The sequence below is a fragment of the Carassius auratus genome, chromosome 27, assembly GCF_003368295.1.
Source record: "Carassius auratus strain Wakin chromosome 27, ASM336829v1, whole genome shotgun sequence".
Classification (NCBI taxonomy): domain Eukaryota; kingdom Metazoa; phylum Chordata; class Actinopteri; order Cypriniformes; family Cyprinidae; genus Carassius; species Carassius auratus.
The window spans coordinates 4,775,422-4,800,765 of record NC_039269.1 but is presented as its reverse complement, the minus strand read 5'-3'; the positions used below and the strand labels follow the sequence as shown (position 1 = coordinate 4,800,765).

Below are 25,344 nucleotides of genomic sequence, written 5' to 3'. Positions count from 1 at the left end.
CGAGCATTCTAAAGTAACATTTAAAAAAAGAAAACATTAGATGAACGTCCAACTAAAATGTTTCAGAAAAACAGAAATGGCGTATAAATAATGTTTTTGTGCTAATATTTTGAGAGCATTATTAAGACGTTTCTGAAAGAATGTGTGTTCATAACTTTGAGAGAGTTTTGCATCTGATGACGGATGATAGCTTAATTTTCTGTTGTTGCTATTTCTTGAAAACAATAAAATACATGAAAACAGATGTTACACTTTGATGAAAGATTATGAAGAAAAACATTTTTGTTTTGCACTCTGATGTTTCTAAAGTCAGGCCCATGAAGCGAGAACGTAAACAGCGTGGATTTTGATTTCGTGTGACTTTAATGTCAGTGTTTACCTGGACTCATTTTCATTTGTAAATGCCACAGTTTCACTGTCAGCACCTGAGGACAGATATATTACACATATGAATCATCAGGTTGGTGTTTGCTCATATTAATCTCTCCCCTGGTGTGGTTTCTGCACCACAGTGACCTCAAAAAAACACCAGTTGAAGCGAAGAGGAGGAGCTTCTGTTTTCCCACCACAACACCAAATGTCGGCGCTTCCTCTTCTTTCCTGCCCCTAAACGTCCTGTTCACACCTCCAGCCACAAGCCATTTGCTTCGCTTCAGTTCTGATTATGGCCCATTCAGTTTCAGATTATCCAAGGTGTCAGCTTTCCATCTAAGATGGATTTAGGAAGTGCTAACACTGCCTTTACACCAGCGTGCTGTTTTAACAAACACAAGGTGAAAAAAGTAACAGGTTTATTGCATTTGAAAGCATATCAATATGTCATGCATTATCTTAAGTAAGAGTATTTTTCACCATATGAGGGAATGTGGGATCAAAAGGCATATAAATAGATATGTATTAAAATTGTGCATTTAATTTTAGTTTTCTGTATCATTTATCTTAAAAATTTCCAATTTCACAATAAAGTAAGGTGTTTCATATATATATATATATATATATATATATATATATATATATATATATATATATATATATATATATATATATATATATATGTGTATGTGTATATATATATATATATTTTTTTTTTTTTTTTTTTTTACGTGCCTAACTGTTATCATTGTGTAACATTTTAATTTGATCCGAATAAATTTCTAAACGAATCTGAATTTGTACAATCACAATTCAACCGCTCAATTAGCGGTAAACAATTTGCGTAAAACAAAAGTATACAGTCTTCCATGGCTTCCTGTTGCCATTCTTTTAAAACCTGGGTAGGGTGTGCAGGGAAAAGAGGTTTGGCTTTAGTGTTAGTGTTTTCATTGGCCAACGAATATGTCAATCAAACGTTCCTTGAACCCTATTGGTCGGCTCGGTGGGTCTATCGCTCCATTTCGCTCTGTTTCAGTCCATCTGTCTTTAACTGTGCTTCGTCGCATTCCGCGCGTTAATCTAGTCCGGTAAAATTTACAGCAAAATCCTACTCATATTACGATAAAGTTGGATATACTGCTTCCCGTATCATTTTGCAGTTTATTCGTGTTAAGTGTATTGTAAATATCAAAGTAATTGCGTTATAAACGCAGTCCTAATTTTCTGGGCGTCTGAAATCGGACACCGCTATAACCTCAGCGCGGAGGGATACACTGTCGGAGCTGACAATGTGGACGGTGCTAAAATGTCTCCTCGGAAGATGAGATGTTACATTTGTAGCGCTCGGAAGAATTAGAATAGAACTCTAGGCAGAGTTACATTTGAGCGCGGTTACATTGTAACAACTCTCGACGCGGATTGTTCGTGTTTCCCGGGAGACTGGACGCGTTTCGCACCGTGAATTAGCGGGACCTGAGACGCGGAGGGGTTGGGGGGGGGGATTTTGTCCCCCAACTTTTCTGTTTTTCCTCTCGGGCTGAAGCGCGTTTCTCTCCCGCTGGATGCCGCGCGCGTGACGCGAGGAACGGTGAGTATTTACCGCGTTTATCCGATTTTACACGCGAAAACGTGCACGTTTTTTTTTACTTCAACGCATCTGTTGTGATTAATGAACTTTTGCTGCACGGCAAATGTGTGTGAAGTGTTTTGTCTTTGAGCTTCGGTGTGTGTGTGTGTGTGTGAGCGGGGTTCGAGTCCAGAGGAAACGGCTTCTTTGTTCAATAATTGGCAACAATGTCAAGTTTAAAACCCCTGTATAGCTCGTTTTTACCAGAGGGACTGTGTTTATAACTTTATAGAACATCTGCTGCCTCTTTCGCTTGTATATTTGCTGCAATTCGTGTTTTTAAACTTTTTGATGGTTATAACAGATTAAAGTTTGCACTTGGGTTAAATGAAGTCATCTGCGAAGTACATTTGAAGCATTTTTCATCCGTTGTGTTTGGAGTTTCCTGCTATTTTCAGTTCTTCTAATGCCACGGTCTGCTTATTTGACTTTTCTTGGGAAGTAACTTTTCCCTTTTCCACTTTTGGGAATGTCTCGCCCCTCTTGTCCTCTCTGGAAAACTAGTGGAGGTGTTTGGGCACTTGTATGATCTCTATTCTGCCATCTGGAGTGTTTCTTGTTGTTGTTCTTGTGTAGTTTTCAAACTTAGTGTCGAGGGCCGTGTGTTTCTTTGTGTTGGAGATGTTGGGGGTGGGGGGGTCTTGTTCACTATCTAGGGTGAACGTGGCCTAAAGTCTTCATGTGTCTCGGTCTGTTGCTGATCATGCTTGTGTTGAGTCCTGTGGGCTATTTTCCTCTTTTGGATGTTGGATCTATAATGCTGCACTTGCACGTGTTTTAGAAGCTTAATGCCAAGGAGTACTATGATAGCACATGGAGCTTGTGTGTGTGTGTGTGTGTGTGTGTGTGTGTGCTGAGTGTTCATCATGTTGTGTTTACATTGTGTTCTTAAAGATATTGCATGCATTGTCATGCTACAAGTAAACAAATCAATAGAAATGTACAAAATGACTCCAAAGGATGGTCATACACTGGTGCTATGTAACAAATGTCAAGTCTAAAATGCATGCTCAAAAACATTACTTTATCCACTGTGTTGAAATGTATAACATGGTAATTACACTGCATTTAAAAAAATGGTGTAGCACTTTGGGATTTTATGCCCAATGGCGTCTGTCCTTAAAACCATGGTATTTCCATTGCAGATGCTACTGTTCAAGCATTACTTAAAATCAGGTATTTTTTTAAAGGAATTAATATATTTTTTTTAATCAAGGATTCATTCAAATTGATCAAAAGTGACCGTAAAGTCATTTATAATGTAACAAAATAGTCATCATCTTATAAATGCTGTTCTTTTGAACTTTCTATACAACTACAAATCCTGAAAAATAACATTTATGACAGTAATTACGAAAATTTGAACGTATATTAAAACAATTATTTGAAATTATAATATTCACAATTTTACTATATTTCTGAACAAAGAAATGGAGCCTCAGTGAAGCTGTGTTTAAAAACACTGCAGTATAATCATAATTAATGCTCAACATCATGATATTTCCATGCTACATGCCCCAAGCACTTTTGGATATTCTTTTGTCAGTGTAAACTGCATCCCAAAAGTGAAAGCAAAGCCAGTATTGTGGCTTTTAATATTTCATAGTCATCTACCTGTTGATGTTCATCAATGGAGGTGCTGATTATGACTCCAGTGAAGCTGTTATTGGAGCAGTTTTTGGATAAGGCTTCTCGCTTTTCTTGTCTCGGATGTTTAATGAGTTGCTTCACGAATTAAAGAAAAGTGTAAAATCGCAGTGCTCCGTTTGATGACGTTTGTCTTCTGAAAGCTGCCATTTTTTCCCCTTTCAATATTTCAGATTGAAAAGCATGTATTGCATAGAAATTAAAACAATGTTATTTATAAGAGCTTGCATTCCTGTTAGCTATAATTTAAAAAAAAATTCATGTATAGACGTAAACTTGATATTTGACGCTATGGAGACTCGCTGGTGGTCTCTTTTGGTGGTTAACTGAGTTCAGATGTGGTGCATTCTGGGAAAACTCTCTTACAGCGGGTCTGTAATGTAGAGTCATTGTTCAGATAGAAGCGGCAGTCGGATTATTTTAGATCGTATGCGTTCACGTCAGATTTGATTACTAGACCCAGAGTCCATAAATGATCTGAAAGCATGATTGTCCGTTATGCATCTCCTTCCCTACAGGATCATAAACCTGTTTGAGCTGAAAGAGAGAGAGAAGCAGATCAGGACCAGGATGGCGACAGCGGGGACCGACATGGAGCTGAACGACCTGCTGGACTTCAGTGTTGTAAGTCAAAGAAACTCTTCTCTTTAGTTTGTGGATAGTTGACATCAATGTGAAGCAGTGTGACCTGCAGTAAACTGTGCTGTAAGGGAGTCAGAACTAAAGGCTGGTGTTTATTATATTGTACCTTATTGCCTTTAACTTTAATAATTTATAATTATAGACTCAAAATGAATACAAATAGAATAGAAAATGTATATGAATATATATATGTATTTGTGTGTGAATATGTATACCCATGTTATTAAGATACTATTATCGTTTTAATTAAGATTTTGAAAAGAGATTTTATATTTTCAATTTTAATTGTAGTTAAAGTTTGGGTAATTATTATGATTTTTTTTATTTATTTTTTATTTTGTCTCTGTAGTCATTTATCATTTTTCCAGCTTTACTAAATTAAAATGAGGTGTTGCTTTGCTTTTTTAAAAAAAAAAATATTTTATTATATATTTTCGTTTCAAGTGTATTTTTGTATGTAAGTGTATGTTTTGGTTTTGAATAACCATAACACCCCTAACATAAACTTTCCTTAATTTGTTAATGTTTATTTATTCGTTTACTTATAAATAAATTTACAACAATACAATTTTAAAATTATATTTTTTTAATTCTTTAAATAAACACAAATTTAATTTACACTTAATTTTAACTTGGAAAAAATCATATAGAACCTAAATAGATAAATAATGAAGAATTACATTTAAGTACAAATGTTATGTTTCAACTTTTACTGATGCATAAGATCTGTAATACGCATGTTGTTGTTTTTTTTATTTTTTATTATTATTATTTTTTTTTTTTTTTGAAGCAATGGCATGTATTTTCTCTGCTTATTTTTCTCTCTCTTCCTTCGGTAGATGTTTCCTCATCCGGTGTCGAACGGGAGAAACCGAGGCCCTACTGTTCCCAGCAGTCAGTATGGTAGGCAATCTAAATTACACTGATTATAGAAACGACTGATTCAGGATACAGAGAGAGTGATATAATCTGAAGATGACTTTCACTCTTTTGGATGAAACGCGTGTGGATGTGGTTAGGGTCCGAGTGTTTGCGAGGCCTGTTTGATCCTCGTCATTCTCTCTCTCAGCTGTCGTTCCTCCATCACGGCGGAGGAGGGGATGATGGGAAATGATAGTCGTCCTCTCACTCTTTCTGTTATTCAGAAATTGCATTCTGTTTGATTTGAAATCAGAGGTTTTTGTTTGAATATGTTCGGTGGCTTTTCACCATTTACAGTTTAACCCAAACAAGCTTTAATTCATAAGGTGTGCCACCCAGATCTACTACTGATCACAGAACCGTGCTTCACGGAAAGTGTGTGTATTTAATGATAGTTTTGTGTTCATCTAAAACCAAAGCATTAGACCGTGATATAATATTTTCCTGTTAGTGGTGAACTGTATAACATTGAATTTTTTATGAATAATTTAATAGTAGAGCTTGTCTGTAAATATTAAACCGCACGAAGTCTTTTAATGTGAAGTCTCAGTCTTCATGACAACCTGCCATAATAAAAGTCCAGTTTAACTTGAAGAGTTTGTGACACATTACTGTGAGTTGTGCAGTTGAATATACACCAAGTAGAAATAATAATATAAAATTAAATGTATCTATTTATTGCACCATTGTTTCCATTTTTAACAGCAAACTTTTATTCTTCAGCACAACTGTCACCAAAAAATAAAAGAAAGTTTTAAATTGTCATGCCACATTAGTTTACAACGTAAAAAAAAATAATTAATTTGTATTAAATCATAAATCCATAAAAATAAAAACAGACAACACTTTTTGAATTTGTTTTTGAAAAATAAAACATTTCCTAGGGCAATATGTAAAAAAAAAAAAAAAATTATAAAAATTTTACGAAGCGATTTAAACACGCTTTTTGATTATTAAAATTTTCAGAATCCAGAAAAAAAAAATAAAACTAAATTTCATAGGGCCCTAAAAATTTAATTCTTTTGAATCTTGTTATGGTTCTTAAACCGTATGCATTTGATGATTTCAATTAATTAGACATGGTTTTTGATTACTTAAATTGAATTAAATAATTAAATTAAAACAGTTGCTAGAATGATATTAAAAATGGGGAAAAACCTGAATTTGGGAAATAATAAAACGGATTTCATGTTCAATGCCCTATTCTTGTGAGTGAGAGTCAATGGTGTCCAATGTTGTTTTTCAGAATACCTTCTTCTGTGTTTTTCTGATGGAAGTAAGCCATACAGGTTTAGAATGACATGAACCGTCTGTCGTCTTTTATTCATTCTGAATTCTGCGTAAACTATTTAATGCAGTGTTTGAAATCCGATCCGGAGACGGTTCGTATCTTTGTCCAAACGGCACAATCCTCCACACAAAGCACAAAAGTGGTTCATAACTGGATAGATGGCGTGTGGGGAAGCGTATGGTTTCTGATTGAGAGAATATGAGAGTTATGACTGAATCCAGCAGAGACGTATCTGCTCATCAAAGACTAAACCACATGCTTTCTTTTAGCTCTGAATAGCGAGAGAAAAGTCCTGCCCAGTGTTTGCGCTTTGTAATTTATCAGTCGATTGTTTGACCTTCTGTGTTGATTCGAGTGGGAGGATATTGTGTTTTATGACACAAAGATGCATTGAGATTTGCTCTGAAGTTTGAGGAGGCCGTGTGCGTCTGTCACCGGCCACAGTTTCATTTACTGAGCACCTGAAACTGAGAATAAGTCAGATATTTATAACGGCAGAACTGGAGTTAAAAATACAGAGAAATGCAAAGAGTTTTCATGAGTAGGAAAGAAGAATCATCTTCCTGCTACAGTGACAACATTCAGCGTTTCACTTCATGTATTTGCTCTGAAAGGACTTTAAATGTTTTCCTTTGACTCATCATCGAGGCCAAACAGCTGATTGATAATGTTCAGTGCACGAAACACAATACTGAAGAAAATGAACACTAAGAGAAATCTAGGGAATTGCTAACAGCTTGCACTCATTGCACACACCGTAAAAACTCAATAACCCTTAATAATATCGAGTATATTAGACTTTTGATATGCATACTACATTAAAATGTCCTGAGATGTGCTTAACTAACAATAAATCATGTTTTATTTTGTTGTTGCCTTGCATTTAGCTTCAAAATATTTCTGATAAATATTGCAATTTAATATCATTCTATTACAATTTGACTTAAAATATAGTTAAAAATAATAGACTAAATATTAAAGCAACCCTGTACAATGCGACTAAATGATATCTAATATTAGCCAATGTCTAATAAATTCAGTGTGTGAGCTGGAGTCTAAGTATAAGTTAAGCACAGATATATTTTCACTGCGCTTTTAAGAACTGCCAGGTTCTCTGATTGTGGGCGGAGCTTATGTGCAAACCACACTCTCTCATTGGCTGGTGCTCTCCCATCATCATCATCCCATATATTTATAATTCTTGACCGACTGATGATGTTAAGAGTGTACTTTTAGATATTTCAAAAGCTGTGCCATTTCCCAAACATCATATACTAGAAGTAAACAAAAAAATGGCGATTCAGTTGTCCGTAAAGTAAATTTTTAACCTAATTGCTCAAAATTTTTCAACTTATCATGTAGGCCACACAGCCATTTATTACAAAACTGATTGAAAATGTATTTAACTCAATACTGTAAAGTGCAATGCAGTGCTGTAAGAATCAGGAGGACGTTTTTAACAGCTTATAACAACACTCACTGTGTTTCTTGATCTTATATCCTGTAAATCCAGTGAATCCTCATCCTTTCAGTATGCAGACTAAATCAAACTAACCTGAGATGAGTGTGTGAGTCACACGGAGGGAGATGTAGTAATAAATGGTGTTTGTTTCAGTGTGAGCGTGATGTTTTGATGTGTTTGTGTGTCTGGGACCCGTGTAGTCGTGACTCGTTCGGCTCGGCGTTTCTCTGCTCGTAATTATAGCTCTGCTGTGTGTGTGTGTGTGTGTGTGTGTGTCCTGAGTCACTGTGAGCTCACCGACTCGCTCACGATCCCCTCGGGACACACACTCTCTTCTAACGCCTCTTGTGTCGAAGCGGACAGGTAGAGCTCAGGATGACACAATAAAACCATGATTCATCTGCTCATAAATCAACATCCTGTCATTAATGTCTAGATTTCTTTGATACAAAATCCACCCATATATGTTTGTTTTTCATTAAAGGTTTGACCGTTCTTGCCTGGCGTTTAACATGCTTCAAAAACGCTTACGGCTGATATTGCTGTTTGAGTCAATGTAGTCCAAGGTTTCTTAAATGTTCTTGAACGCATTGACCTCGAATATTACTTGAGGTTCCTTGAAAAGTGTTTACTGGAAATGTTTACTTGTCGATTTTCAATCGTTCATGATTATCTGATATTGGCTAATGGTCACATGACTTCCAGGTTAACTAAATCCTTCAATATTTTAATATTTAATAAGAGGGTTCTTTTTTTAGTATTTTTTTTTATTTAATTGAAAAATTGTCTGATTTAATCAACTCAAAATGCCGGTCTACACTTGCTTAGGGCCCAGTGAAATGCATTTTGAAAAATGTTGTATTTTTTAAAAATATATGTTTTTAATTTTTAGACATCTTTTTTTTTCTTTTTTTTAAGAGACAAAATTTTAGACCTATAATTTTACCAATTCATAATATTAATGTATTATTTTTTCAATACCAGTTTTAATTATAATGTTAATTACCATTATTTGAATTAAATATTATCTTATAATATTATTTAATGTTATATTATCTTGTTTAATGTTTACCAGTAATTGTCTTGATTTTTTTTTTTTTTTTTTTTTTAATTTAAACAGATTGAGTTCACTTGGGTACGGTGACCCCTCCCCCCCCCCAAAAAAAAAAAAAATATATATATATATATATATATATATATGATTTATTAATAGATTTTTTTTTTGCATTTGCGTCAAGTTTCAAAACATGTAAAAACATGTAAACATTTTTTTTAATAATTATAATTTTTTTAATGATTTATTTTTTTGCATCACGTTTTAAGTTTAAAAACATGTCTTGATTTGTACATTTTCTTTTTTTTTTTTTTTTTATGATTTTTTTAATTGATTTAAACATTTTGAGTTCACTTGGGTACGGTGACCATTTGGTTAAAATAATGCTCCCTCAGATTAAACGAAGTCCCCCGTGTCACACCATGTCCCAAACCTCTTTTCCTCCGTGCTCCTGTCCTCCTCCAGGAGTGTTTTATCAGACTGAGTGAGCAGAGCTGAAACACCGCATCATTCCTAAACTTTGCTCTGATTGGTTTGATATCTCTTCTCCCGTTCTGAACTCTACCTGTTTGCGGTGTACATAAAGCGTGCTTGTGTTTCGGAGAGCTCTCTGTCCTCTGTGGATCAGCTGGAGTCATTAGACGCCCAAAGGCCACGGAGCAAAGTTTTGTTTATTCAGCTGCGGAGGGGAATGTCTCATAACTCCAGCCATTCGCTCGCAATCTAAAGAGTTTTCTGGCTTCCTGGAGAGCAAAAGAGCCTTTTTTCTGAATGAATTCCTCACTTTTCCACCCACTAATCAGTTCTGTTAATTGAAGTGAATATTCAGTGCGCTTATGAATATGGATCACCTCTATTTTTGAGGGTATTTTTCATACTGTGCTGAAATGTCATCACCCTCCTGTTGTTTCTCGTGCTGTATTTCACAGTATTAGCTGTCTTTCATCTCTGTCTTTCTCTCCCACCCGCCACGGATCGCTGTAAATATCAATCTCACTTCCTTCACCTCGACTCTCATGATCCGGATCACAATTGACCAGACCGGCTGCTATAAATATATATTACTAGTGTCTTTGTGAATTATTCATCTGTTCATGTTAAGTGTTATCAACAAGATCTCTTGCTTAACATTGACCACAACTAGTGAGCTGCCTTGCCTTTCATTCCCTACATAGGCAGCATCCTATCTAGGGATGTCCAGTAGTATACTACTTTAGGTTTTATTATTTTATTTATTATTTTAGAATAGTGTTATATGATATATATATAGTAATATTGATGTTTATTTGCCTGTTTTACATTTTGAACACTTGATTGCTTTTACTTAATCTGATAATTTAATGCACTTGATCTTTATTTTTATTGCATATCAGATGATATTGCATATATAAGCTAATATTGATATTTAGCTGCCTGTTTTATATTTTAATTATCCATTATCGAGCATTCACTTAATCTAATTTAATAAGATATAATTTAATCTTTTTTTTCTTCAGTATATCAATTAGTGTATATATATGTTATATATATTAAATAAAATAATTTAACAATTTTTGGATCAATATTAGGCAATATTGATGTTGAAATGCCTATTTTTTGCATTTTAGTGGTTAATATTAGTGCTATAAAATATATAATATTTTTCTTAACTATAGATTTTTTTTTTTTACATTTTTATTGCATTTCAGTTACTATTAGATTATAAGCTAACATTAATAATTTAATAATGCATTTTATTTATTTGTATTTATTTTTTGAAGCATATTGATTAATATCAGTGCCGTCAAATTATTAATCAAGATTAATCGCATCCAAAATAAAAGTATTTGTTTACATAATGTGTGTATTATGTCTATAAATGCACACTCATACAGTATATATTTTTATAAATATTTACATATATAATACAAATATATTTAATATACAATTTAATTAATTTTGTAGCATTTGTTACTATTATATTATAAGCTAATATTGATGTTTAAATCCTTATTTCTGCATTTTGATTGTTTATACGTCACACTAATTCACACATCATACAAGTTTATGATTAAACCATAATTTGCTGTGTGTTTTGTACCCTTTATAAATATTTTTTTAACTATTTCATTATATGAATGTGTATTTGTGGATGGCGTCTCAGTAGGAGTCCGGGCCGTCCACAGGAAGTCCAGTCATTGTTAAAAACGGCGTTCCTAATGTATTTCCGTCTCATTGTTTGCAGTGAGCAGCTCGTCTCGGCAGAGCTTGAGTAATTCTTCCTGTTTTGCTGGTGGTGCTCCGTCGGTGGAGTGTGTAGTTTGGGTTAATTTGCTGACACAAGCCTGCGAGCCGTTTCTCACACCGACGGCTCTCGAGTCGTAATTCACTCGTCCGCTGTACTTCTGTTTCTCCGTCTCCAGCGCTGGCGTGATCACCCCACACTTCCCCCCCGTCTAATTAGACAACAAAACAAAACTTATGAATATGCATTAGCAGAGACCTCATTAATATGTGCAATTATGCAAATCAGCGCACAATTAGGCTGCTTCTCTCCAGAGAATCAAAGGGGAGACGGTTTTGGGGAAATTTCTGCACCGTCGATCTTTAAAATTCTTCCGTTCTGCATCTTTCCAGCTTTTGTGTTTGTGGTTTGCTTGACTTATAAGACCGACACAATATGAGAACGATTTAACAAACAAAATCTGTTGTGTCTGAAGAACCTGGTGTGTAAGAGGCTTAAGAAGCTCGTCTCGTCGACTTTAAGTTTACAGGGCTTCGTTTCGACGTATTCGTTCACTACTCGTGCATGCTACGTTCTGTCCCATGTTTTTAAATATAAAATGGTCATTTGTCTTTTTGTTGTATATGCTATACTTAGTTGGAAATCAAGTAGATGCATTTTAAGATTAAGGAAACTATTCAATTTATTCATCAAAGATGCATTAAATTTATTAGAAGTGCATTTGTGTCGCACGATTTCTATTTCAAATAAATGTTGTTCTTTTGAACTTTCTATTCATCTGTGAATCCTGAAAAATAAAATGCATCACATTTTCTGCAAAACACGTGAATGGTTTTCAACATTGATTTTAATCAGAAATGTTTCTGATTTCTGAAGATCTGGAGACTGGAGGAATGATGCTGGAAATACAGCTGTGCATCACAGAAATAAATTACAGCTTACAATACAATCACATAGAAAGTTGTTTTTTAAATTTTAATAATATTTTAGAATTTTACGGTTTCTGAACAAACAAATGCAGATTAAAGAAATCATGTTTTTGAACATTAGTGTACATAAAACAGTATACATTATAATGCCAAATTCATAATTTCCTAAACAGTTCATATCTAGTTGTAAGAATTGATAATGTTTGCTTGTTTTTCAGGTTTAGATGAAAGAAGTGCCTCTGGTTCTTGGGCTTCAGGAGAAGCGAACGGTCCTGCGTTCACCGCACGGGTACGGACACACACACACACACACACACACACACACACACAGACTGTTAGTGTAAAGCTGTAGATGTGACGGTCAGCAGACGTGTGTTTGTAGGTCAGTCGGTCAGATTAGCCGCTGTAGCTAGCGATGCTCATGTTTACCTGCGTGTCTAGCGCTGATCTCTCACCTGTCAGAGCTCATGAACGTTAGAGACGTTTCACGTGTGTGAATGTTTTGCACATAAACAAGGAGGATGTAATTTCAGTTTTCATGACCATTTCTCTCCACTTATATAGAATATATATTATATTCAACAGTTTTTTTCTCCCCTGTTGCATGAATCTTTTTGATTGATGTGATTGTTGCAGGAGAAAAAAAAAATGTGTTTATATTAGGGCTGATCGATTATGGCAAAAATCATAATCCTGGTTATTTTGATCAATATTGTAATCATGGTTATTTAACAGGATTATGAGGGAGCCATATGACCAGAACTTTATATGAGTGATTTATTTAAAGAAAATTATTTTAATTTCTATTTTTTAATTACAATTTTTATTTTTTATTTACATTTTTCAATTTTAATTTATTTTAATTTTAATTTAATTTCAAATTTTTAATTACAATTTTTATCTTTAATTTACATTTTTCAATTTTCAATTTTTATTTCTTTCAATTTTAATTTCTAATTTTTAATTACAATTTTTATTTTTTATTTACATTTTTCAATTTTAATTTATTTTAATTTTAATTTAATTTCAAATTTTTAATTACAATTTTTATCTTTAATTTACATTTTTCAATTTTCAATTTTTATTTCTTTCATTTTTAATTACAATTTTTAATTTACTTTTTTAAATTTTCAATTTTTATTTCTTTTTAATTTAAATGTTTAATTCATTTTTTTAATTTTTAATTAAAATGTTTAATTTACATGTACATTTTTTTTTTAATTTTGTAATTTTTAATGTAATTTTTCATTTTAATTTTTTATTATTTAAAGAAACTTAAAATGATATTATGCATTGAATTGAAATAATTTTCCTTCCAGTAAATGTCGCGAGTGCACTAAAGGGGAAGTTCAGAATGTTAACTTTCTTTAATCTTGATATTTCATGATGTGATGACTTCTCAGTGACTTTCGTAATGAATCCTTGTGTGTGTGTGTGTGTGTGTGTGTGTGTGTGTGTGTGTGTCAGCTGTATGGAGACGGTCCTCAGAGTCACTACCCTGAACACGACAGCATGTACAACTTAGAGATTGACGGTGAGTTCAAAACACACAACATTTCACGTCACTTTTGACACCAGTTTCTTTCATTTGGGCTGTTAGGAGGTGTGTGTTATAATCCCAGATCATATGTTCATAGATGAGCTGTGGTTTCTTTGTGTTGACCTCATTTCCGCTGCAGGTCACCAGCGTCTGACACGAGCACACGAACCCGTGCATCGCCTGCTGTCCTGAGCAGGTTTAGGTCACGCTGGGATTCGGAGGGGGGTTAATCCACACGCTGGGGTGGGGGTTGCTTTTGAACTAATTAGCACTTAGGCATCTATAATGGGGAGATTTGTTGTTTGTGCCGAGTCTTAAAACCATGAATGCTGCACCTCGAGGTCACACGCAGACAGATGGAGTCCAGCAACACTTCAGCCCGACATTATCAGTCAATTAATAAATCACTCATTCAGATTTCATTTACTAGTGCCTCACTTATACTGCTATAGAAATATATAGCTATATGTATATACATCCTTTTTTAGTATATATTAAAATTCTAAAAGTATCTCAATGATACTAAAATAACACTGATATCATAAATATTGTGTGTGTGTGTGTGTATAAAATATGGATGTAATATTAAAACATTGCATGAATATATAATATATATATAATTGTGTGTGTATACATGTGAGTGTGTGTATATATATATATATATATATATATATATATATATATATATATAAGGAAGGGAACTGCAAAAACTGTTAACTTATAAATAAAAAAAAAATCATGTTTTTTATTATTTTATTACATTTTTATTGTAATAGCTTTTTTTAAAGTTAAGATTAAGAGTGATCTGTTTTTGCAAATTAACTCATTAATAATTATTAATAAGTAACAAATTTATATATATATATATGTATGTATGTATGTATAAACTTTAGTATAATTGAAATAGTAACAGTTTTTTAATATTTTATTTTATTTATTAATATTTTTCATTTTTGGTGACGTTTTGGCACTTGAATAATGATTTCTTTTTACATTTTATTTTAGTATTATTATTTATATTTTCATGTCTATCATATCAGTTATGATTTATAATTTATATATAGTTTTAGTTTTAATTATTTTAGTACTCCGGTTAAACTAAACGAGTTATGAGAGTGGTGCTGAAATAAATATTTTATAATTTTTTATAGTTTTAATTTAATTGTAATAACCCTGGTGTGTGTGTGTCATTTATTTATTAATGTATGTATTTTAGTGTATATATATGTATTTTAGTGTATGTATATATATATATATATATATATATATATATATATATATATATATATATATATATATATATATATATATATATATATATATATATATATATATATATATATATATATATATATAAAAAATCTAATTGAATTAAAATATAGAATTAACTCCTGTGGCTGGACTGGATCAATCTGAATGCATTCATTTGTTGTGATGTGACTTTAGTTTTATAGCTCTGTTACTGTATTAAAATGCAAACTTGACTAACTTTCAATCATTTGCAGATGCATACAATCTATTCCTACCTATTCACATCAAAAATCATCTTTTGCTCAGATATGAGGCGCATTACGGAGGTTTAATGTGAAAGTTCATGTTGGCGTTCAGTGCGTTTCCAGATTACTCCGCAGCACAGAAATGAAACTGTGTGATGTCACTAAGAGTTTCTGGTGTTTCTTCTGCAGGGAAATCTGAACGAGGGTACCCCGTTACTCAGGTAATGAACTCTTTTATGAAGTCTTTGAGTAGTTTTGGGTGTTAGTCTGTCTGCTGACCTCAGTTTCTGTGTTTAGCCGCAGCTCTTGCCCGCTGATATCAGCGACGGTCTCTCTCCTCCGGGAATGAAAGTCTCTTCTCAGTTCTACAGTCTTCATCGCCGGAGGGGCGCAGACTCCAGTTTAGGTGAGACTTATTCACCTGATCACTTTTGTGTAATTAATAAATCATTCTGGAGTGGGTGAAATAATTTGGTTGTTAAATGCATCTGCATAGGAATGAAAAAAATATTTTTTTAAATGCAGAAGACTTTTTTTGATTGTGAAATTAATCTATTTATTTTTTTTTTTTTACCAATTCAGTATGGATTTTTTTTTTTTTTTTTTTAAGATTAAAATGTTTTTCTGTTTTCCATTTATATTTGTAATTCTGTTGTGTTTATAATTTTTCTTTGCTTTTGTGTTTTTAGTTTTGTTTGTTTATTAGTTGTTGTTTTTTTTTTTAAATTGGTACTTTAAATGAAATGTAATTTTTGAATTTTAAAATTTTAATATTGCTTAAATAAGTTTAAGTATATATGCACATTTTATTTAAATGATTTTAATATTTAAATAATTTTTGTTGTCTGTTTTCACTTTAATTTTGAAGTTTTTGTAGTTGTAAATTTGTTTTAATACTTAAAATGAAAAATGTCGCAGAAGTAAAATAAGTTTATAATATTTTATTTATAATTGCTAATTAAGTATCTTAAATGTTAAAATGTATACTATAAAGTAGAAAAATTCTAAATAAAAATTACAATACTATACTAATATTTAATCTTAATATTCAATACTAATATCTAAATCATTATTTTCAAATAGTATACCATTGAGCTTTTAATTGAATGATTTATTGTAATTATCTCTTTAGCATTTCAAATGATTCGATCGCTAATAATCGCTAATAATGCTTTCGTTTCAGATCCACTGCCCAAGAAGATCCGGAAGGTTCCTTCTGGCCTGCCGTCGTCGGTGTCTTCGGTGAGTGTGGATGTGCCCTCATTAGTGTCTGTGCTCTTCCTGTAGGGCTCATGTCACATACTACATGCATGTCTGTAGTGTGCATTTATTCTCTTTGCGTTTGCTGTGTATGCAGCCGTGCATTCATGCTCAAAACATGGACAAAGCACTCCTCCACTGATACCCACGAGGCTTCGGAGGGTTGCTGTGGGCAACGGTGCATGATCTACTTCCTGTGTCTTTTCCTGTTTGAGGCAGGGCTGCTGAAATCCAACCCATTCATTCCTCCTCCTTTCAATGCAGAGCAAAATTGAGTTTTCAGTGGGCCACATTCCCACTGAATGATTTCAAGTAATTAATAAACATAAAACAAGGGTGAGCACATGGTGATTTAGCTTTAAATATCTGAATTTCATGTTTTCTAATAATTTGTGAGTGAGTTCAGTAAATATTGTCATAAATATATTGCTGTGTGTTTCTAAAAATAAGTCTTGGTGGGTTTAAAGTATTCGAAAAGCATTAGTAGAAACTAAAATACATGTTAATGTTTATAATGTCATTTTTTTTTATTGGCTGATATTTTACATTTTAAAATTGTGCTACTAATGTGTAGTTATTTTATTTTTACCAAGTTATTTTCTGTAAAATACAGTAATTATGAGATGTGCACGCAATAGATATATTATGAATGTTTGACACAATATTTACTTAATTTATTCCCCAAATATTTGAAAACAGTACATTTGGACTGAAATGTAGATATTTTAAAGCAAAATTGTCTTGTACAATTTTAGTAAATATTTTAGAGATAATATTTTAAATAGTTTATAATGTTTGTATTTTATTATTATTTTATTTAGCAATTTTGTTTGTTTTAAGTAGTGTATATATTATTTATTTAAGTTTTAGGTATTTTAGTGCATCAAGCTAATATATTTTTATGATTTTTTTTATATTATATTTAATTTAAGTTAATGTCTATTTTATTTTAAGGAACCAAAAAAGTTTATCTAAAAAAAAAAAAAAATTTTTTTAATTGATTTAAGTTCGCTCTAATAACCCTAGTCTCTCATGTTGTTCCACTCTTTATGTTTTCTTTCTGTGGAAGTGAAGCCTCTGATCTGCTCATTCATTACAGTAAAATCATCCCGGTGTGCAGAAATCAAGACGTTTAGGTTTTCACAGACTAATATTTGTGATATTTTGAGCCAACAGTAACTGGGAAATTATGCAGAATGTCTCTGTTTATGTTCCATGGAAGAAAGAAAGTCTTTTTGGTTTGGAACGACGTGATGACGGTGAATAAATGATGAGAGAGCTTTCTTTTTTGAGGAAACGATCGCTTTAATCGGTCAATTGGACACATCTGATCATCTCAAATACCCAAATTATACTTATATAATACACACACACACACATAAAGAAAAGGGGTTTTCAAGCATCAAACAATAAAAGTTTAAAACTGCTTTAAGTTTAGTTTTTTTCCCCATACATTAAAATTGTATTATATTTTTCTGAGCCCAAAATAATGACTGTCATACATTTTTACCATGATTTACAATTTTAACAATAATTCATAATTCAAAAAAATCTATACATTAATGGACGTTTTTAAAAGTTTCTCCCCGAATTATTTACAACAACAAAAAAAATCATGCATATTAAAATATAAACATTGTATATAACTGTGATTACTGTATTCATTATTGTTATTGTAGGTGTACAGGTGCATTTTAATCTGTTGGCTGTTTTTGTTAAATTATATTGGAATCCTAATACAGTTTATTTTGCCATGAATTAGCCATTAGTGCTGATATGATGTTAAATCATAAATATATAACGTAAATCTTTAGCAATTTTTGCTACTAGGTTTTAATCATTGCCTTTAAATATAACACATTTTAGGATGGTCACACAAGTAAGTTGTTTAATTTTTGCACAAATATGTTTACGCTAAATGATGATGAAACATTATTTCACCCATATTTTACATTTTTTTCACAGAAGTTATTGGAAACATTGACGAAAACACTTGCATTTAATCTGCATCCTATGCATTTAGTGAATTGACTTTGATGTGAAGGTCTCGTATAGTGTTTAAACTCTCTGTTCTTATGGCTCTCTAATAGTGCCTCTATTTTTACTCTCCCTGTCTTCCTCTATTTCTCTTTCCTCTCATTTTTCCTGCTCGTTCTCTCCGTGTCTCCAGCTGTCTGTGGTCTTGGCTGCTCTCCAGGAACGGCCAGATGGCTCTGTAATTGGGAATGCATCTCTCTCTCTCTCTGTTCTTTCTTTATTTCTTCCTTGTGTTCATGCATCTCCTTCGTTCTCTCGTCTTCTATTTGGTATCGTTTATTTATGCACATTTCACGTGGTTCTGTTCTTTAGATTTCTCCATCATTGACATCAGATCGCTGGAGCGTGGCTTGTTTTCGACCCCTTCGTTGTTTAATTGGCTTGTAATTCAGTCGCATGTTCATTATTTTAACACAGGCGTGCGTTGTTGTTTCTTTTGTTTTAGCGAATAACAAAGTATAAAGTGTTTTTCGCGTCATGCCTTTGTGTGTGAAAACTAAAGACTTCAATCAATGGTGGATCACTTCATTTTAAGGAAACCCTGTTTGATCAGATGTGCTTCACATCAAATAAATTATATATGAAAAAAACAAAATGTCATTTGACTTTTTTTATTGTGACAACAATTCTTTACACACAAAAAAATAAAAATAAAAATGTATACATGTAAGTCTAATATTCAAATAAAATACATATTTTTATATTTAAATATAAATAAAATTATATTTAATAAAAGTAAAAAAAATAACATAATATATGATTTTGTTTTTTAAAATTTACCATTTTTATTTACAAAATTGTTGCATAAATATGTTTATATAAATGTATAAATAAAATGCATATATAATTGTAACTTAAGTTGGTATTTTATTAAAATATATATTAAATAAAGATTATTACATTATTAATTTTACATTGTGTGTCATGTTCAAAAAAAGGTAATTTTTTACCATTTTATAAAAAAAAATGTATTTTGTATATATGACAAAAGAAATGGAGACTAAACAACACAAATAAAGTTATATAGAAATAAGTATTTTAATGAAATGGTAGCTATAAATATAAATAAAATTTTGTAGTACAGCTTCTTGACCGGAAAATGTTTAAATATATATATGTTATTAGTTTTTTTTATTCTATAGTAAATATATATTAGTATTAGTATGTATCAAAATATGTAAAAGGCCAAATTTGTGGTAAGTCGTCATTGAAATGTCAGTTATTTTGGGCACTGCTTGCGGTTCCTCTTGTCTGCTGTATGTTGTGGTCGTCGGTGTGTTATTTTGGACTTTCCCTTGAGTCAGGGTTCGTTTTCTGATGAATGTTTCCTAATTTATTGCACATGCACACATACTGCGGCTAAAGCAGAACCGCGTCTTCTGGACGATCACATGACTTTAGTGTGGTGTGTTCTGTGTGGCAGGTTTATCCCGGTTCCACCGGCGAGGACTATAACCCTGACGGCTCCGGATACCCCGGATCCAAAGCTGCAAACCTTTATCCAGGCTCTTTCTGGCCAGGTACGTGCGCAGGACATGCTGATGGCTGCTTTCTGTCTGATTTGTTGGTTCTATTAGTAATATTGGTAACTTTGCATTAAGGGATGTAACGATTAACCACGAGCCAGTTGAAAATCAATTAAAATGTGACCATTCAATTAGGTGCTGGAGTTTACATGAATGCGTGTCCGAGGGGAATTAACTGTCTTTAAAAAGTTTAGATTATATTTTTTCTTTTCATTTTATCTCTGTATAACGCATATTAAAGTTCATAAGTGCAGCAGTGCTTTGTTTACATCAGTAACCAAGGAAACGCTTAAAGCTCCGCCTACTGCGGTGTTCATAAGTGCTTTGTTTACATCAGTAACCAAGGAAACGCTTTAAGCTCCGCCTACTGCGGTGTTCATAAGTGCTTTGTTTACATCAGTAACCAAGGAAACGCTTTAAGCTCCGCCTGCTGGCTGAGAGTGGATCTGCGTCTCGTTCAGCTCGTCTGCGGTTTCTGTTTCATAAAGATATTTTTATATATAGTATCACAAACCTGAAGTCAAACCATTCTGTTTTTGCTTTAAATTGGGTAATTCTACAATCTAATTTAGATTAAAACTGCTCATGTTGCTCATGCATGATTAAAATGCAATGGTTGTCTCTAATTGTAAATGGAAAGAGCACCGACAAAGCCTTCATTTGTTTATATGAAGAGATTTCTTTTATTTGAGTAACTTTTTCTTTTTTTTGATCTAGGGCTTGTTTTAAAATTGTATTTAATGTAATTTAATTGTTATTTACGTTTATATTTAAATTTTGTTTATCCAAAGTGATTACAAATTAGGACAATAGAAGCAATCAAAACCAACAAAAGAGCAATAACATGCAAGTACTATATTAGTATATTATTATTATTAATAGTGTTATATTTCACAAAGAAACATGCAGCATTTTATCCATGCAATGATAAAAGGACACGTTTAATTTATAATTGTCTTAAGTCTAATTTTGTAAAAAAAAAAATTGTGAATGGAGTTGAGTGAAATTACATCCCTGTTTGCATTGCATCACCTAAAATAATTAATGTGACATTTTGCATTTAAAAGCATTTTTCTGCCTTTTTAAAAACGGCATTGTCGCACATATTTTGTATTAAACTTTTTTTAATTCCATTTAAATTAACGAAAAATGGATTATAAATATAATTATCCTTTTTTTAGTTTTAATGGAATATTTTTTTAATAAACTTTTAACCCTATATCCAATCAATCAATCAATCAAACCAAGAAAATGAAAAACCCCAAGGCAAAAGTGTAGATATAGGCATTTCAGATGCTTTTGCAATAATTCTACAGTTAATCTTCAGGCTGGTTTCTTTGGATCGCATGTTTTGATGAGTGTTTGGTGTTGTTTTGGTTTCTCAGATGGGCTTCCGGATCACTGGGGACAGTCTGGTTATCCTCCGGTCATGAGTAACTCTCCTCACATCGCTCAGCCGGCTCCGTTCCCCTCCATAAACACACAGGTGAGCCCAGCGCCCACAGTCCTTCTGCAGCTGAAGTGGATTTGGTTTCTCAAACGAAAAATCAATCAATAATCTTATTATGGATTCAAACGGAACCATTTCTAATATGTGACCCTTGAGCACAAAACCTAAGGTCACATGAGGGTCAATGAGGTTTATACAACATCTGAAGCAGAATAAATCATCTCTCCATTGATGTGTGGTTTGTTAGGAGGACAATATTTGGCAGAGATACAACTATATGAAAATCTGAGGGTGCAAAAAACATCTAAATGTTGAGAAAATCATCTTTAAAGTTGTTCAAATGAATTCTTAGCAATGCATATTACTAATAAAAAATTAATTGATATATTTATGTTAGGAACTATACAAAATATCTTCATGAAGCATGATCTTTACTTAATATCCTAATGATTTTGGGCTTAAAAGAGAAATGTATAATTGTGACTCATACAATGTATTGTTGTTTGATACTAATATACCTTTGTTACTTTATGACTTCTTCTGTGCTGCAGGGTCACATATATTGACATATATTGCCTATTTATTTTTAAATACAAATTATAAATACATACAAATATATTTTAATGGCTAAATGTATAATATTGTCACATTTATGGTGTCTCATAGGTCTCTCAGTATTGATGGGTCTCAAAATGATTAATTTTGGGTAAAAAATGTTTAAATATACTAACAATCTGTATTTAAATGTTTACATTTTTTTAAATTCATAACTTGTATCTAAATATAAAAATGATATATTAAATGGCTAAATTGTCATTTATGGCAACTCTTCCGAGACTTAGCTATTTAGTTATAAAAATGAATATACTTTAATAATATATTTTTATTTACTTTTTAAAAAAAATATAAATTATACATTATAAAATTTTATTTAAATATAGAAAAATGGCTAACTTTTTTAGTGTGTCATATTTAACTTTTCTCAGGTCACTCTTGTCAAAGTTATTTATTAAAAAATATATAAATATTTATTTTTCGATTTAATATAAATTATGTTTGAAAATAAATTCTCAGTGTGTATGTGTGGGTTTATATATACGTGTATATATTTGTAAAAATGTATAAATAAATTTACAGTATTCCCTAATATCAAATTATATATATATATATATATATATATGCACACACACAGGCGGTTGGAGATCAGACGTTTCATTATTAAAATCTTAGTTGTGTCTGATCATCATGAGCTCAGATTCATTTGGTTAAAAAATAGCTCCTGATGACCTCATCCAGATGTTTTTTCCCTTTCTGATGAGCCAGAGACCACAGAAGAAATGCATTCGATTACCGCAGACCTTCATGTGGAAAAGCAATCGAACATTCCTGATGTTGAACCTGCTCTTTTTCAGCGTCTCAATTGCTTTTGGGCCGCCCCAGAGCTGCATGATAGAGACCATACCATGTCTGCCTCATGCTCGTGAATAATTATGTGTGTGTGTGTCCCGCAGAAGCGTCAGCCTTTGCCCCTGTCGCCGCAGAACTACCCTCTGCACGGGAGCGAGGTCAACTTACCCACCAGCTTCCACCCGGCCTCGGCTGGATACGGCGTTCCCAACCACACGCCGCCCCTCAGCGGCTCCGACAGCATCATGGGTAACACTCTCCACCCTGACGTGACCACAAACCATAGAGAAACGACCTGCTCTCGTTTCAGTTCTCCTGTAAACACCGCTTCATTCTCTGTTCACAGTCAGCAGAGCTGGAAACACGGGCAGCTCTGGCGCCGAGATCGGGAAAGCGCTCGCTTCGGTGAGTCTGTCACTTACTATTAAGTGTGGTGATAAACTCCTGGTGATTGGAACGATTATAAGGAATGCATTTGCTAAATTTGTTTAAGCAGGACACATCAAAACATGCATGATGATGCGTGCATACCAGATACAAATGCATCCACAGATGTGAATCCCAGTTTAGTTAGCAAGGTTTTAGTCCAGTTAAACAGTTGTAATCATCTCATTTCTTCAGGGAGGGTTATTGTTTAGATCCATTATCAAAAATCTTTATAAAAAACTGCGTCTTTGTAGTAATACAGTGCCAGAAACTGAATGAGACCATCCACAAAAACATTTGCAGGAATCTCATTCTTCATGGTATTTTCTTCAGATTTAAAATATAAACTCATGAGACATGTGACTTTCGACACGTTTCTTTTCTGGATTGCTCCAGGACTGATTTCAGGTATTTTTTTATGAAAAGAATGAAACATTTGGTGTGGTTCAATTCTTTTCAAGGCACTTCAGTGTCTATAACTCGGCATGATCAACTCTGGATGATGGATCGTAAAGCCCATATATATATAACTCTGTCTGAATAGTGTCTCTTGTGATTTGTAGATCTATCCCTCTGATAATAACAGCAGCAGTTACTCTCCGAGTCCCTCCACTCCTGTGGGCTCTCCTTCGAATGTTGCTGGTGGGTTTCCTGAAGGTTGTTGTGTTGTAAACGTCTCTGTAGTGCCATCTGCTGTGGGATTGTTCCACACACAGGGCTTTACTGACCGCTGTGTTTGTGTTTTCAGCTTCTGCGTCTCAGTGGCCCAAAGGCTCGTCTCAGCCCGCGTCGTCTCCGGGGTTCGAGCCCGGACTGCAGGCGCTGGTACGTTCCTTTGCAGAAACTAAATTTTTAAACTGGAGATTTTACTGTGAGCTGTGCTACATATGAAATATGCATGGATAGTAATTCTACAAACATAATAATATTCATGATCAATATTTGATGTCCACATATAGGAAGTTTATTATATATAGGCATTATAAATTATATAGGTTATACATATATAACTTTCACTTTATGGTTTCAGAATGCACAAATTTCCATCCGCGGTAATAATATAAACAATACTTTCAAATTTTGTCATGGTCTTTTTTTTTAAAGTTCAATGTGTTGAATCATTTTGTTGTTCTGAACCAGGTTTTATAGTTAAAAATAAAATCCATTATAAAAACATTTGTTACTTGAAATAAAATAAATGTTAACTGATATAGCTTTTTTTTATTTTGGCAAAATTAACAAGAAATTTTATAAAAATTATATAGATCATTTATTAAAAGAAATGACAAAAAAAAAATTATACTTTACATTTTGAATGAAAACGTAAAATATAAAGATGAAAACTGTTTCATGATACTATCTCAGTGATATTAAAATAACACTCATGAGCAGCAAAATTAAAATGTTTTGATGGGTATTAATGACTGAACTATATTTATAGAAATATGGATAAGTGTGTTCTACATTTAAGAGAAGAAATAGTTAGAATTAACTTTTTGTCCCTCCTATTTTCATCTTTAAGGCTCACAGAATTAACGTTCATTGCCAAACCTCCAGCAAACTGTCTTGCTGTGCATTTGATGAACTGTTTGGGCAGCTCGAGTGATGTGTGTTTTTGCAGAGTAAGATGGATGACCGTCTGGGTGAAGCGCTGCAAGTGTTGAGTCATTATGCGGTGGGTGCAGACATGCAGAGTTTACTGAGCGCAGCGGGACATTCGGCCGGAGCAGCGGCCCTGGGCTCCATCAGTCAGGCCTTCGGGCTCTCCAGCCGTCTGCCAGGACTGGTGAGTGTTTAGGGCCCTGTGTAATCTGCTTTATTTGTTCCTGACATGGATTTTTTAATGTCATCAGTCCTCCATTGCTTCACCGCTGGAGCAGATGTAGACACAAATCTTCTGTTAGATGTAGTAATGAACTCAGCAGTCTTCATTTATTCCTGAGGAGACGCAGTGGATTGTGTTTGTTTCTGAAGGGAAAGCATCCTCTGATCTACATAAATGTGTTTGTTTGCACGAATCATTTGTCATCAAG

The 25,344-nt window shown here is 33.1% G+C and overlaps 1 protein-coding gene across 4 annotated transcripts in view; it reads left to right on the top strand.

The window, feature by feature from the left end:
* Positions 1-1,632: 1,632 nt before the first annotated feature.
* Positions 1,633-25,344, top strand: part of LOC113045152 (transcription factor E2-alpha-like) — a 35,380-nt gene continuing 11,668 nt past the window's right edge. For 2 of the 4 annotated variants that reach the window (XR_003275960.1, XM_026205349.1), the window contains exons 1-15: positions 1,634-1,960; positions 4,165-4,270; positions 5,128-5,191; positions 12,388-12,458; positions 13,637-13,703; positions 15,395-15,426; positions 15,503-15,611; positions 16,389-16,447; positions 19,926-20,022; positions 21,414-21,514; positions 22,990-23,134; positions 23,232-23,290; positions 23,875-23,953; positions 24,060-24,136; positions 24,933-25,097. Coding sequence is in view for 3 of the 4 variants with exons in the window: in XM_026205349.1 (XP_026061134.1) it covers positions 4,217-4,270; positions 5,128-5,191; positions 12,388-12,458; positions 13,637-13,703; positions 15,395-15,426; positions 15,503-15,611; positions 16,389-16,447; positions 19,926-20,022; positions 21,414-21,514; positions 22,990-23,134; positions 23,232-23,290; positions 23,875-23,953; positions 24,060-24,136; positions 24,933-25,097 (1,179 nt within the window). In the remaining variant the exon portion in view is untranslated. Of the gene's footprint in view, positions 1,961-4,164; positions 4,271-5,127; positions 5,192-12,387; positions 12,459-13,636; positions 13,704-15,394; positions 15,427-15,502; positions 15,612-16,388; positions 16,448-19,925; positions 20,023-21,413; positions 21,515-22,989; positions 23,135-23,231; positions 23,291-23,874; positions 23,954-24,059; positions 24,137-24,932; positions 25,098-25,344 lie in introns of all 4 variants that reach the window. The other 2 variants (XM_026205350.1, XM_026205348.1) reach the window with 2 other exon arrangements.